Source organism: Sceloporus undulatus, chromosome 4, assembly GCF_019175285.1.
Source record: "Sceloporus undulatus isolate JIND9_A2432 ecotype Alabama chromosome 4, SceUnd_v1.1, whole genome shotgun sequence".
NCBI classification, from domain to species: domain Eukaryota; kingdom Metazoa; phylum Chordata; class Lepidosauria; order Squamata; family Phrynosomatidae; genus Sceloporus; species Sceloporus undulatus.
Window position 1 is genome coordinate 132,714,806 of NC_056525.1, and position 14,690 is coordinate 132,729,495.

The 14,690-nt window shown below is 37.7% G+C and overlaps 1 protein-coding gene across 2 annotated transcripts in view; it reads right to left on the reverse strand.

Moving 5' to 3' along the window:
* The window catches only part of DZANK1 (double zinc ribbon and ankyrin repeat domains 1), a 38,531-nt gene that overhangs the window by 9,965 nt on the left and 13,876 nt on the right, over positions 1 to 14,690 (reverse strand). For both annotated transcript variants that reach the window (XM_042466414.1, XM_042466413.1), the window contains exons 6-14: positions 14,300 to 14,370; positions 13,013 to 13,130; positions 12,077 to 12,169; positions 9,819 to 9,974; positions 6,658 to 6,877; positions 5,666 to 5,769; positions 3,595 to 3,669; positions 3,025 to 3,085; positions 1,792 to 1,874 (exon numbers count right to left, since the gene is read on the reverse strand). In XM_042466414.1, the coding sequence (XP_042322348.1) occupies positions 1,792 to 1,874; positions 3,025 to 3,085; positions 3,595 to 3,669; positions 5,666 to 5,769; positions 6,658 to 6,877; positions 9,819 to 9,974; positions 12,077 to 12,169; positions 13,013 to 13,130; positions 14,300 to 14,370 (981 nt within the window). The remainder of the gene's footprint in view (positions 1 to 1,791; positions 1,875 to 3,024; positions 3,086 to 3,594; positions 3,670 to 5,665; positions 5,770 to 6,657; positions 6,878 to 9,818; positions 9,975 to 12,076; positions 12,170 to 13,012; positions 13,131 to 14,299; positions 14,371 to 14,690) is intronic.

Here is a 14,690-nt window from a genome sequence, read left to right on the forward strand (position 1 = left end):
AGCAAACAGCTATGGGTTGGAACTGTCGTTGTGCGATCAATATCGTCAAAGCTGTTTTTTCCCAGTGTAATTGTGGTTTAAAAGCCACAGTACTGTCCTCAATGACTCACTTGGAGTGATCCACCACATACACCTTTGGGACTTCATGATCTCTCTGCTTCTGTGGAACAATTATTGCCTTCCATGGACACAATCCACTTTTGAATCACTTATTTGATTTCCCTGTTTCTGGGAAACATAGTTATTGCCTTCCATAGGCACAAGCTACTTTGTAGACAGTGATTCATGATCCCTCTGCTTCTGGGGAACAGAGTTATTGTCTTCAGTGGGCATAAGCCCCTTTGAGAAGCAGGCTGGGGAAAATCACAAAGCATTGTCCAAAAGGGGTCTGCTCCTCAGAAATGGGGGATCATGTAGTCAGCTGACTGGGGCAAGAGGAAAGGCTTTCAAAACAAACCACTTTCTTCTTCACCTTCTGCTTTGTTGTGCTGCTTACTCACTACCCAGTTTAGGATTGCAACCATGGAAGAGTCCAGCTGTGCTTGAAAAGGCCAGGGGCAGCTGCTTCTGTTGTATATTGTGCCATGGCGGTAGGAAACCAAACTTTCTTTCTCTCCGCCACAAAAGAAGCAATCAGGACAGGACTGTTGTCCCAATAAGTAGCTGGACAAGCTTTTATATTGTCCCAGGGCTAGGGCAGGTCAGAGGCTAGGGGGTAATGTGGTGGGGATTGGAGGCACTGCAGCCTTGGTGAGATCCAGGGTCAAGGATAACACACCCACTGCCTAAAAAGTCCAAGGATGTATTACTGATGACGCCTTGCTCTTTCAATGCTTCAGACAAATTCCTACTCTGACGAAGGAGCAAACCCATAATCAAATTAATGGAAAGACTGAGGCATCAGACAGCGAGGTGTCGAAAGGCAGGAGATACCTGTATCAACATGAACAATATCAAGCCCTTGACTTTCTAACAGTAGGGATACCAGAATTTTTCCAGTACTTTAGCTAATATAATTCTTGCTGCCATAAATAAATTGCCAGATCTTACAAGATTTTATCTTCATTTTCCCATAGGTAGTTCAACAGTATAGAAAGTATCTCAGATGGTATTTAAGGTATTTTTCAACTGGAATAGGTAATCATAATAATTCCAGGGGGCAAGTGACAGGAAGTGTAGTATATATTGTTCAGCTATTATAGTCTTCTGTCCTCAAGCCCTATTCCATACAAATGGAAGTGGAGTAGAAATTACTCTATTCCTGGTCTGGTTCAGGGCTAGATGGGTAGCTTCCTATTCACCTAGTTCATAAACCTGGCATTCAATGCTACCATGATTGCTTCACCAATATATACACATAATTTCTTGCAACCTTCAAATTGTACATATGAAAGAAAAACAGACAAGAAGCTGTCCCAGTCTAGTCTGAGAAAGTATGATTGTCCTCCCTAAAAAAAATTAAAAAATCAACAAATGGATGTGCCCAGAAGTTGCTTCCTTAGAGAGAGGTGCTCTCAAGATAAGGCAAGACTTTCATGATGTCCTCAATAAAGGAGAATCGCTTTAAGGTGTTTTGGAGGGAGCTCCCAGTCTAAAGTGAAGAGGAATGCAAAGAAAAATCTGTACACCAAAATTACGAGAAAAACAAGTAAAAAAATAGAAGCAGTACAAATGTCTATACTTTTCTTCCCTAAAATAGTATTTTTCCAAAGAGATCCATCTTTAAGCCAACTGCTTATGTCTTAGCATGCTTACATAGGTGTAACCTCCAAATTGAAAGATCATACATACATTAAGCCTGTCTTCTTTTTCTAGAGACTTCCTTGTTTCTGTCATCTTGTTGCGGCTTGATATTCTCTGGCAAAGTTTACTTGCTAAAACAGAGAACACCATGTTGAAATTCAAGTGATATTAATAGTACAGCACAACAACATGAGAGTGATGCATTAAACACTTTCACTCTCAAGAAAATTTTAATAAGATAAATATTTCAGTTGCATTTTATTATTTTCTAGGTTTATCTAGATTTGTAACAAATCCTATATGCTTCCACCCAGAATAAAATGTAGTCTAGAATGTGTATATTTTATGTAAAAATGCTGGATTTGGTTTCTGTAAAGAGAGAAAGCAAGAGGAATGATTGGATGGATGAGTGACCTTCTGAATGCTTGCATATTCTGACTTGTTAAGTGATCAAATTATGTCATTTTTGTATTAAAGAATAACATTTGAGATCCTGCATAAGAGGTTATAGTGCATACCTTTACAAGGATGTGGCTACACCTCTGAAATGATATGCAAAGTCTCTAGTGAATTGCAACAATGTGTATCAGGGTGTGTTGTGCAGTGTACCATTGTGCTATGGGACTCGTAGTACTGATGCCCACTGTAAAACAGGCACACTGCTGGCTCCCCTTGCACAATGGTCCCAAGAGTCTCGGCTAAGACTCTGCCACTCTTCTGAGAATATGGACATTGTGTGTCTGTATATGTGCGTGCATGCCTTCAGGTCACCTGTTGGTTTATGCTGATCTTATGAATTTCATAGGGTTTTCTTAGACAAGCAATACTCAGTGATAGTTTTGCCAGTTCCTTCCTCTGAACTATGGCCTGCAGGACCTAGTATTCCTTGGTGATGTCCCATCCAAGCATTAACCAGGGCTAACCCTGCTTAGCTTCCTGAATCAGACATGATCTGGTGCCTTTTGAGTATTTAGACCATTGTACATTGTTGCTATTTAATGTTTACCTGTTTGTAAATCAGTTTACAATGATGTAAATACCTAACAGTTTTGAAAATGACGTGACATTAAAACAGTATTTTCAAAAGCAGCTATTACTTTCACTTTTTTCTTGCCAGGCTGTCACTCTGTTCAAGGCCTGCTTGATCATTAGACTTTTTCATCAGTATTTTACTGTCTGAACAAGCAACTTGAAATGTTATGTGGATTGAATTCCCTTACATTAAATCACCACTATAACACCCACTCTAACTGGATTGACTTTCCTTTAATCCCTTTCTACCTGCTTTGCTGGGGCTCAGATCATAATCGTCAAATGTCATGGGTCTGCTGGCCAAAATATCCTGGAGAATAACAAACAATAGATTTACAATTAAACGACAGCTTATACTGATATGACAAACATTATAACAGCAGGCACTGGTTTTTAGATTCTGTTATAGGGAGCCCTGGAGCTTATCAATGTTTCTCAGTGTTAAGATCAGTACAGAAGGACAGGTTTGCCTAAAAAAAAGTATGCATACCATCAATTTTTCCCATGGTCAACCCTCAACCCTTGGGCAATTTGTATGTAACCCTGGGCACCCTTCCTCTTTCCTAAATGGTCTGCTTTTGCACTAAATCTGATTCCTAGTTCAGTTAATACAACATTCTTTTGTGCCAAATCCGCTTTGTAAATAAAACAGAAATGGATGAATTCATATTTTAGATGTGAAGAAAAATTTGTGTTTTACAGCACTCCTGCCCATTTTAGATAGTGGTTTAGTCTGGCCCCCATTTCAAAATAATTAAATAGCTGTTAACCCTCAAAATGCGATTAGCCATCATTATCAGTGTAGATTCACAAACAGACCTTATTTACAGCAAGTGCATAATTTATCTGGAGACTGATTTGATAATCATCCTTGTGGACTGTAGCAGAAATAAGCTATAGAAAAAAAAAGCAGCAGTTAGCTTTTAATTTCTCTTTATTAAAAAAGAAAAGAAAATGAGTACACTTTTTTAGAAATTAAAATAAAGAATGCAAAACCAGTGAAAATGTGAGTTTAAACATCACACATAATCAATAGGCTAAGTAAAAGTGTTGCACTAGTACAGAAATGTCAACTTTCCTCCAGTCCTCTGCCCTGTCCTCTTGAGCCCTGCAGGTTGTGGAGGATTTGCTAGATTTTCAAATCTAGCTTTTGGGATAAATGGAAGGAGGCGCTTCCATGCCCTGTTCTTAATTCCACTAGACTGCTGTGTTTTTTAAACTACTCAGTAGGCTAATGGGCAAAAACCTGTTAAGTCTTTTTATTTTTTTCCCTGCTAAATAGGCAAAAGCAAAGACAAGGCATACCTTTTGCAGGATGGCATTCCACTATACGAGGGTGCAAATGACAAAGGCATCCCTGAAATATGAGTGGCAGGAGTCCACTCATAGACCTTTATTGTCTTGGAGGTTCAAATGGAGAAAAGTTGCTCTTTGAGTTAATCAACTCATTACCAGAGAGAAGTTCACTGAGTTAATTCCCTAATAATCATTCAAACCAGCATCCTGAAGTGGGAGGAGAAATTGGATGCCAATAAAATAGGTACATATACTGACCTAATCCAAGGAAAGAAGCAGTCTTTTGAAGTTTCTAAACTGTTTTGAAAGCAGTACATTGAAGGCCTAGACATAACTAGGCTAGGATCATCACTAATTTTTGGTCTTCCACAGCAGCATTGCTGCTGAATCAGTCCAGATAATGAAAAAATAGAAAGAAGGGTAATCTTGACGTTCTTCAACTGTAAGTAGGTGATTAACAGTGGAATGAACTACACATGAAGATGATAGAGTCATTGGAATTTGATGGCTGATTTGACAGCCATCTGTCAGACATGCTCTAGCTGCTGATTCTTGCATTGGGCAAGATTTGGATTATGATTTCTGAGGTAACTTTCAACTCTGCAGTTCTATGATGCCATGCTGGGCCAGTTATCTCTCCCAGAACAAATTTTTTAAATAAAGATTTAGGCCCGGTACAGACTGCCTGAAAGCAGCAGTCTGGGGGTGATTTTAGGGCTCGGGAATGCAGAGTGAACGCATGTTCCCGAGCCCTAACGTGCGGTGGTGGCGCCATCATGGCTCGGCCCTGTCCACATGGGGGCCGCCATGATGATGCAAGTGTAGCGCAGTGTCTGCACATCGTGGCGCCATGCATGTGTCATCGATGCATGGCAGTGTGCCAATGGCGCACTCATGGCATCCGCTGTACTCCCCAAAAAGAACCCGCTTTTTGGTTTGGCTGCTGCAGCATCCCTCAAGAACAAAAATGGGTGGCTCTAGCCCGCCCTTTCTGGGCAGTCTGTTGAACTCTTTATTGTAGTTAAAAAAGACAAAACCAAACAAGCATAATAGAAAACATTAATTTACATACAGTCCCTTACATTCCATATTACTTACATTCACTCACATCATTCAATCTTAATAAAATGACTTCCTATCTCTCGCCCTTTGTGTTGTTCTAATTATGTGACTTTCCTATTTTCAGATTTATCACTGCTATACAGATAAGCTAGTATTACATATATTAAATTTCATTACTTTCTTATAGCACTTGCTTTACTGCCTGTAATTTTGAAATACAGGCAGCCCAGGTATTTCACGAGAAGTCTATTTTGGGATCCTCAACATAATATGACTTTTGTGTATAATCTAGAAGGCTAATTCTCCTACCTGAGATGAACAATTAGGTATTCTTTCTGGCATTTTCTCTAGGTCCTCCATCATTATCTGTAGAGAAGGATCTAGAGATTTCTAGAGTCCTCCAGCACGACTCTATGATTGAGTCCAGTGGATGTGTATCATAGGAGTGTGCTGAAGGGCATAGAAATTGCCTAAAGAGAACGTATTTTTGCTGAAATGTGTTATACAAAGTCATGTAATACATGGTCTTCACCTTCCCCATTTGAGGCTCTCCAATTAAGGTTCTGAACGCTAGGTTATTCTGTGCATAGCTTCTGAGGTGTGCACAAACATGATCTAGTTGCTTCCTCCAGTAACCTGTAATGTGGAAAACAAAGTGAGAAAAAAGACCATATCACAGAAACAGTTTAACAGAGTGGCTAAATAACTCTGCATTACAATATCTAATAATATTGTTAGAAACAATATTTCTAAGCTGAGAAATATGTTGATTCAGCTCACTTGGGAACTCTCAGTAAAAAGCCTTTAGTAAGCCACTATAATTATATTAAACCATAGTGGACAAGCAGGTCTGGAGGGCAAATCCTTTCCAATTAGCACGATCGATTATCAGTATATGGCAAGGTATGCCACCAGACAAAATGAAAACTGGAAGTTATTGGATCCAGTTTCTTTTTAAAAATCTAATTTTGGTCAAAATAAAAGAAGTCTTCTTTAAATAGGGCTTGGCAGTTTTGTTCTACCCAGTGAAAGATTAGACTATTTTGTTATTTTAATAGTTTCTTCACATAGGAGATAGCATTAAATCCATTTAGCATGACAGAATATCACTTTATGACAAAGTTAGATTTCCGTCTCCCCACCACCAATGTGGTCCAGAAGCCATATTTCCTTTCTACTGCAAATTTATCAATCTTCTCATTGGAGGAAAGATATTCTGTGGTAAGAAAAGAAGAATGTGAGGAGAGGAGAGAGCTTTAGAAGAAGGTAAAATTTAAAAAGAATTTGTAATTATAAGGATAAGTGTTAAGTAAAGAAGAAGAAGTAAACTTGGGTGGCAACTGAAAATCAACTGGAGAGGAAATGAATAAAAAAAGTTCAATGGCTTAGTATGCTCATTTAAAGGCATTCAACAGTTCCACAACAAGAGTGATAAAACTGACAGAACCCAGATAAAATAAAAATCCAACAGCCAGTTTATGGAGACTCTATTTCGAAATAAAGGAAAGATTAAACTTTGTTTACCTCTGCCAGGACTGATAGCTGTGAGCAGCCGATTGTGATCATTTGTCTTATTCTGCTTCTCCTTTTGAGCGATCATCTCACATTCTTTCTTCTTTAGAAGTTTGCTGGATGGATAGAACAAGCCAGTGGTTTGTGTTCCTTGTTCTTTTTTCTCTAATAAATCTGGTCTTGATGCTGACAATGAAACAAGTGATTGCTCCCAGGTCTGCAAGTTCTCATTCTGTTAAGAGTTCAAATTATAATTATACTGATATAACTTATCAAAAGACAACAACATTATCTTAATGTATTCCCCTACACCAAATTAATATATTTTGGAGATGTTGGTGTTTTCTGATATCTCACAATCTAATCCAGCATCCATGCACAGTATTTTGAGGGTTCAGGATGCACTGTGTACAATATTGCCGTAATCTTTACCACATCCTTGTAAAGTAGATCAGGACTGTTCTCTTTCTGTCAGCAAACAAAGATCATTTTATTTAGCTGGTATTTTGGTTATTGCAGAAGGGTCTTTTAATGGGATTGCTGCATTTTTAGTTTCATTATGTTTTAAATTATTTTGAACTGTTCTACATTGATTTTAGTTGTGTATTTTTAGTTGTGTGTTTTAATGTTGTAAGCCACTTCAGGTCCTATATCAGGAAAAGGCCAGAATATACTTAAAATTTATTTTAAAAAGATATTACTATTTGTAGAGGACAAGCTGAAACTTACAGTACTAGTTTAAAGCAGCCTAGTAAGTTTATAAGAAAGATGAATTATAGACTCTGTTTCTCTTAGCTACTAAGATACATAACTGAAAACATGACCAGAACTTTTCTTGTTTATTCTAGTCATAAAATAGCAAATCAGTGGTTTCTCAGATTCACAATCTGTTAGAATTTGCTGTTGTGGAAGAAAATGCAAGATTTCCTAACATCTTGGCCAAGGCATCAACTACTCTGTCATACATATTTTCATCCAGCTATTCTTCAATCCCAATATGTCTTAAAGGTCTCTCTCTTTTTGCATTCCAGCATGGACATTGCATCCAGATCCTTTTCTCTTTTCAGAAGGTTCTTATAGCTTTGTTCTCTTTTTCAGAGGCGTAAATTTTTCATTAAGATGTTGCATATCAGTAGAGATCTGTATTTTAAAAAATTAAAATATCTTTTAACTCTACTTGTAAATCTTTCTTCAAATCTTTGATCCATTCCTTAGGTTAACATTCATTTAAGCCTTCTCTTTCCCTATTGCCTTATTCAATCAACCATTTCTGATAAATTTCATTCAAAATTTCTTCCAAAATTAGTTTATTAGAGTCATTTGGCTTAATTGGTTGCTCAAATTATGCTCTTCTTTGTCACTGAGTGGTTGTAGTTTGTCTTGTGTTGGATCTGGTGAAAGATGCCATCATTTTAATGACAAATCAGTTACAAATGTATTTCAATAGCTGTCAAACTGAGAACTGTATTTCCCCCACAGTTCTCACTCTCAATCACAGGGTGTCACTGTTGCTTTTGGTCCTAAACAGTGCTTTCTAGCCTCTATTCTTCCTTTAATTCCTCATTCAGAAGGAATTCTGGTTCATTATTTCCTTCTTCTCCACCATGAAATCACAATGTTTAGACTACAAAAAAGGTAAATTATCTTCTTTCTCAGGATTATTGGTAGTTTACCCATTCAGCTAACACAAGTCTATCACCATCCTCTTACTTTAAAAAATCTTAATTTTCTTCTTTTTGAAGGGTTAATTTTCTTTTCCTTTCTCTATGCTTTTTAATATATTAAAATGAGTGTTTACAATAACTTAAAATTTATTTGAAAAGCACTTCTTTGTTTTAAGCTGATAGGCATTTTACTCACAGCTTCAGCTTAGCAGTTTTGGTGCTTGAAGTCAACTGTAAGTCACTGGCAAGTTTCTAATAATTCATAAATCTAGTCTGTAACCCCGCTTCGATCCAATGGGAGAGGCGGGGAAACATAAATAATTGTTTTATTATTTTATTATTATAATAATTACATATCTTATTAAAAGTAGAAAGCTGAGTGTTCGGAGTTGAGGTCCTTTTTGGTTCTAATGGTGCAGCAGGGCAAGTTGCTTCTTTACTGTCTCCTCTGTTCCATTCACAATAAGGTAACAATGTCATTGTGGTCATTTGGAGAAGGATCCCAACGTGGGTATGATTTCCAGAGTTTCTCATACCCGAGTAAGCCCTTGCGACCAGTTTGTGGGTATTCAGACCAATCAATGCCATATCCTGTGCAGGTTACCTTAGCACAACTACTAAAGGACCTTGCTATACTCTGCCGTTTTAACCCAGATATCTCTACACAACTTAAGTTCAAGTTATTTGAAAGACCACATTCTCCCATATGAGCCTGCCTGGATTTTGAGATCATCAAGAGAGGTCCTTCTCTTTTACTACTCTCACAGCACATTTGGTAGTGGCTTAAAAGAAAGCTTTCTTTGCGGCTGCTTCCAGGCTCTGCAACTCTTTCTAGAAAAGGTAGTGTGAAGCCCTCTATGATAATCTTTCACAGGCAGACAAAGACTTTTGTTTCAAAAGGCCTTTGGGAACGTACCGCTCATTCGAAAAGGACTTTTAGTAATCTGCTCTATTGTTGGCATTTGTTTTTTTTTAAATAGGTAGACTTTTGAACTGTTTTTAACTGTACAAATAGTTTAATTATCTTTCAATTATACAGTGGGCCCTTGTTATATATACACTGGGGTTTGGTTCCAAGATCCACCGTGTATAACAAAATCCGTGGATGCTCAAGTCCCATTAAATATAATGGCATAGCAAAATGGTGTCCCCTATAAAAAATGGAAAATCAAAGTTTGATATTTGAAATTTAAACTTTTTTTTAACATTTTCAAACCGTGTATGCTTGAATCCGTGTATAAAACATCTGTGTATAAGAAGGGCTGACTGTATATTGTTATATGTTTTTAATGAATTTTATTTTTATCTATATTTCTTTTATGTCCCAGGAAAAAAGTTAGAATACTAAAACTAACACAAATAACAGTCTAACCCAGAACATACAGCATTAATAGCACACATAATTCTTTTCTTTTCAGCCACATGGGTTTGCTCACATCAAAGAGATTTAATGCTCATCATTGCATACTGTGATCCACACATGACTGCCATTTGTCTATGAAAACCTACCTCAGAAATCCTTCTGTAATCTCCAGCAGTCAACTGTAGCATATTCTCAGGGTCCAGTCTGGAAGAATGTTCAGTGTAAAGACTGCAAATGCCACAAAATCTACCATATGGATAACTGCTTGCACCACACTTGAAACAAATGAAATGACATTGACGCTGAGAAGAAACAAGAGAGGGAATCAGGAGCAATCACAGGGATTATCTGTAAATGTAAATTGAAACTTGTTGAATTTGAAAAGGTTTACAAAAGGTTTACGAAAACTGCTCTGAAAGACAACTGTGGCCAACAGATCAAGTGGACTTCATCATGCAAAACACATGTCTGACTTTTGTGGGATGTCTACATCTCAACCTAGCAACCGGTGCAGAAAATAATATTCCCTCTGAATGGTAAATAGGCATAATGAATACTAGCTACTGAGAGACATTTTCGGTATTAATTTATATAATTCACTTTTAAAGCCCTCTAAACGAGCCAATTTGAACAATATAACATTCTGAACAATTATTTGCAGATAAGAAAAAGTAACTAAAAAACCCAATCAGATTGTAATGTCTCAGACTCATACTGCGTTAGGTGCAAGAGGAAAACAAATTATTTGGAGCCAGTATGAGAGGGAAAGGTTAGGAGTGCTGAAACAAAAAAGATAAAACAAATGCCAATACAAGCAGGCTCTGATGACAGCTCCTCAGATGAAGAGGATAAAAAACCAGGACACATGAATAAGCGTAACTTGTGCGTGACAGTGAGGGAGATGATGGAGATTAGTCTGATATAGAAAGTTAAACTCAAGTGATGTTTAACAGATTATTCAGCTTAGAAGACTTCAGATGTCTGCTCTGAAAGATGTTAAAAGCACAAAGTTTGTCCCCTGAAAAAGAGACATTTAGAGTTTGAGAACACTGCAAAAATACAGTCCTTTATCTAACATAAGCCATATAGAGGGTCATCCTCTCTGCAGGTCCCATCCAGAGCCTGTGATGTCAGAAGGAGGCACCTGGCCATATGGTTACAGCCAGGTGCCCAGTTTCTGCCCTTACTGACTATGACAGGGGACTTTAGAGAAGATGAACGGTGGAAGCAGGTAAAGGGCGAATGGTGGTGGTTCCACTGCACAGCAGCAGATGGGCATGGGACCACCTGCTTGTTGCTATGCCAGCCTGGAGACTTTCCCAGGTGGAACCACAGGCAGGATATCACAGGGTTGGCCCACAGGATCCTGCCCATTTGTTTAGGCTCTCTGGCTTAACCCCAGTTTCATAGTGGTTGCTGAACTAAGGTTTCAAATGATGCCATCTGCTTATTTGAATGGGATGTACAATATTTAGATATATTGTCTATGGCTTTAGCCAGAATGAGGATCTTGCATATTATATGCTATTTTGTGCTCTCTGCACAGAACCACCATGGGATCTCTTTCATACGGCTTAGGTCCTGAAAGATCCCATCTGCCCATACAAACCTGCAAGGGTCCTAAGATCTATTGGGGAAGGCTTTTTCTCAGTCCTGCCACCATCACAAACTTGTTTGGTGAGGACATGAGAGAGAGCCTTCTTGGCAGCTGCTCCCATCTCTGGAATATTCTTTCATGGGAGGCTAGGTTGGCCCCCTCCCTGCTTTCCTTTCACTAGCAGGCAAAGACATTTTTATTCAAGCAGGCTTTTAATATATAATTGTTTCAGGGAGGCTTTTATACAAGGTGTTTGCTTTAGATTTTTTTTAACTTTCATGTTTTATATCATTTTATACTGTTTTTAACTAGAAGTCTAACTTTAAACCAAAAACTAGATGATTTTAATTGTTTTTAAATTTTAATTGTAAAATTTTCTTAAACAATTTTATCTGTGAGCTGCTTATCTGTTAGAAAAGTGGCATAGAAATGAAACACACAAACAAACAAAGAAATAATATAATTACCTGACATACTTGGAAGATAATATAGTAGAACCTATGTATATTACATTTTGTCAGTAATACTGTATTCCTGTTGTAGTTTTGTTTGCTAACAAATTAATCCACTCTTTTGTGAAGAACAAATGTTCAATATACTGGATGGTATTTTTTTTAAAAAATTAAATTCTGTTTGATTTATTTTATAACGATTTTTCTGTGTAACTAAATATGTAGATATATGCAAACTTCTTATCTGACCATGGTTAACTGCAAACAATGTTGTCAGCTGATCTTCAACTTTTAAAGTTAAATACGGTGGTGTAAGGCTGCTTGTATGCTTCTTTTGTGTAGAAATTCTTCTTACCATCTTCTCTTCATGTAGGTGGCTGTCACAGATCACACACTGTTTAATGTGAACCGGATTTTCTGCTCCACAAACATGGCACAGTACTTTGCCCTTTCAAATACAAATACATATATTTCACTAAAACTTGAAAAATATGAATACCATCAATATACCTTTCTTTTAACATGCTTCTCACAAATGCAACTGGAGCTATATCCATTTGCACCTTAAGCATAGTGGCATGAGAGAAATAAAAGAAAAAAAAGGGGGTGGGGGAATAGAAATATTGAAAGAAGGAAGGCAAAGGAACAAATATGAACAATACATGATAATCCTCAACACTGGCTTCTTTTTACATCCAACATCATTTCTTTATATTTCACTTCAGTATGTTAAATTTGTGCCACATCTTTCTCAGCAACCAGTTATACTACCTGTACTTGAACAGAAAAGTGGACAGGAAAAGAAGAGGAACAAGGAACTAACAAATTATTTCTTCCAAATTTATTGCTAAGCTTCTTGTATATCATACCAAAGGTAGAAGAATTTATTTTAATCACTGTATTGGAGGCATATTGTGATGTCTGAAACATTTGTGCTGAATGTTCAATACAAAATTAATCCCAAGATAATTTTAACAAGTTTTTGGAAAGTGCAAATAATAATGCTTAAAAACGTCCCTGTGACCATGCCACTAAGAAGTTACAAAAAATCAAATGAAGTTGCTCTGTTAAACCTTTCCCTAATTTCGTATAGTTTCTGGAAATTAGGGCTAGGGGAAATGGCCAAATTGGTTTCTTGTTTGACTCAATAGGCAGAAAAATATTTGCTCCTGGTTTTGTTTTTTGTTTTGCCTTCTTGTTGGATTTATAATTGTTCTAGGCAAGTATAATATACTGAGACTGACTTAATTTTTAAACACAGGACTAATGTGTTATAGTTTCTGTTGCTGACCTTAACATCTACAAGAGGTGGAGTGCTGCATTTAGGCACAGATGGACTCAATGAGCCACATTTTTGACAGAAGTAAGAAACTGGATCAGATGGCTGAGGAGTTAAGCATTGTGCACACCTAGGAAATAACAGAAAATTTAAAAAGTGAAAAATCAGTTGGAAATAATGTTATCTTGTGAAAATTACTCAACTAAGAGCTATATAACAGAACTCACAGTGAAAAGTGTAACAGTACAGTACTACATGTTTTGATTACTTCACCCAATCCAGGATGAAGTACCATATATACTCAAGTATAAGTCGAGAAGTTTTTGCTCCAAAAGGTTGTCCAAAATCCCAGGTAGATTTATCCATGGGGCAATGAGGTACTTTGACCAAGCCTCTCCCCAGCCAGGCTGCCTCTGCAAGACATAGCCCAGCTGGGGAGGTGCTGGGAAGGGTGATCGACTGTCCTGCAGCCTCTCCCTGGCTCACCTCCCTCTGAAGGGAAAAGCCCAGCGAGGGAGACGATTGTGCACCTTGCAGCCTCTCTTCGGCTGGGCTCTTTCCCCAGAGAAGGAGCCTGGCTGAGGAGAGGCTGGGAAGGACTTGTACACAAGTATATACGGTAGGCTAGCACTGTTTGTTACAGTAGCATCCCTAGGTCAATAAATGAAACTAGCCAAAAGATACTAGACATACATTTATAGCTGTGCTGGACAAGGCATTAAGAAAAAAACACCATCTACTGAAAGCCACATTCCAGTATAGTTTGGATCAATGTTATGGTAATATATCTAAATCTAATTTTACAGCAGGATTCTGCTGTTAGTAGATGAAGGGACCAGATTCAGAAGATAGGATCACAGGTGGGCAAAGGATAAAGCATACAAACTGAAGTCGAGAGACAAACAGGTATGAGGCTCATGGCACAACAGCAGCAAAGCCAATAACATGCCAAAAGCAGAAGAAACAGGGACAAAGTGGAGGTCTGGCATCAGCAAGGCAAGAAATTGCACTGTTGTTTAGTGCAATAAGTTGCTCAGGCAGAGGGAATTACTTGGATAAGAAGGCTTTATAAGGTCTGGCATCTCTCTGCTGGTTTGTAAAATCAGCCACTCATCTTCAGGCTATGGCATCAGGTTAGTATTTCAGCCAGAGGACAACCCTAGTCTTATTCACTGCCATAAAGACTTGGTAAATATAAAAGAAAGTGTCAAAACCTGATTGATATAAGCCAAGATTCCTTAGCATCTTACAAGAGTGTCATATGATTCCACAAGTTTAAAAATACAAAAAATTACTTACATGAAATCTGTTTCCCTCTGAATTCTCAATGTTTGACTGCTTGTAGGATTTCTACTATTGTTCACAGTAAACTGAAATAAACAAAACGACAGAACAGGGTGAACTATCAGATGTCTCTACAAAAACATCTAAGTTGTTTTAGACAAATATTATTGGTGTGTACAATGTCTGTTTTGGACCCCAGTTCAGTACTTCAGAAATGGGCCAATTCAACTCAAAACGAATCAGAGGCCATCTAATCTCACCCGGGCCTTGATGAGACTCATAAGTCCAAAATTTTCCACTGATTTTCATCAATTCCATTTGTCAGAACTACTGTATATACTCAACTATAAGTCAATCTCAAGTATAAGTCAAAAGATTTTGGCATGACCCATGGATAAGTTGAGGG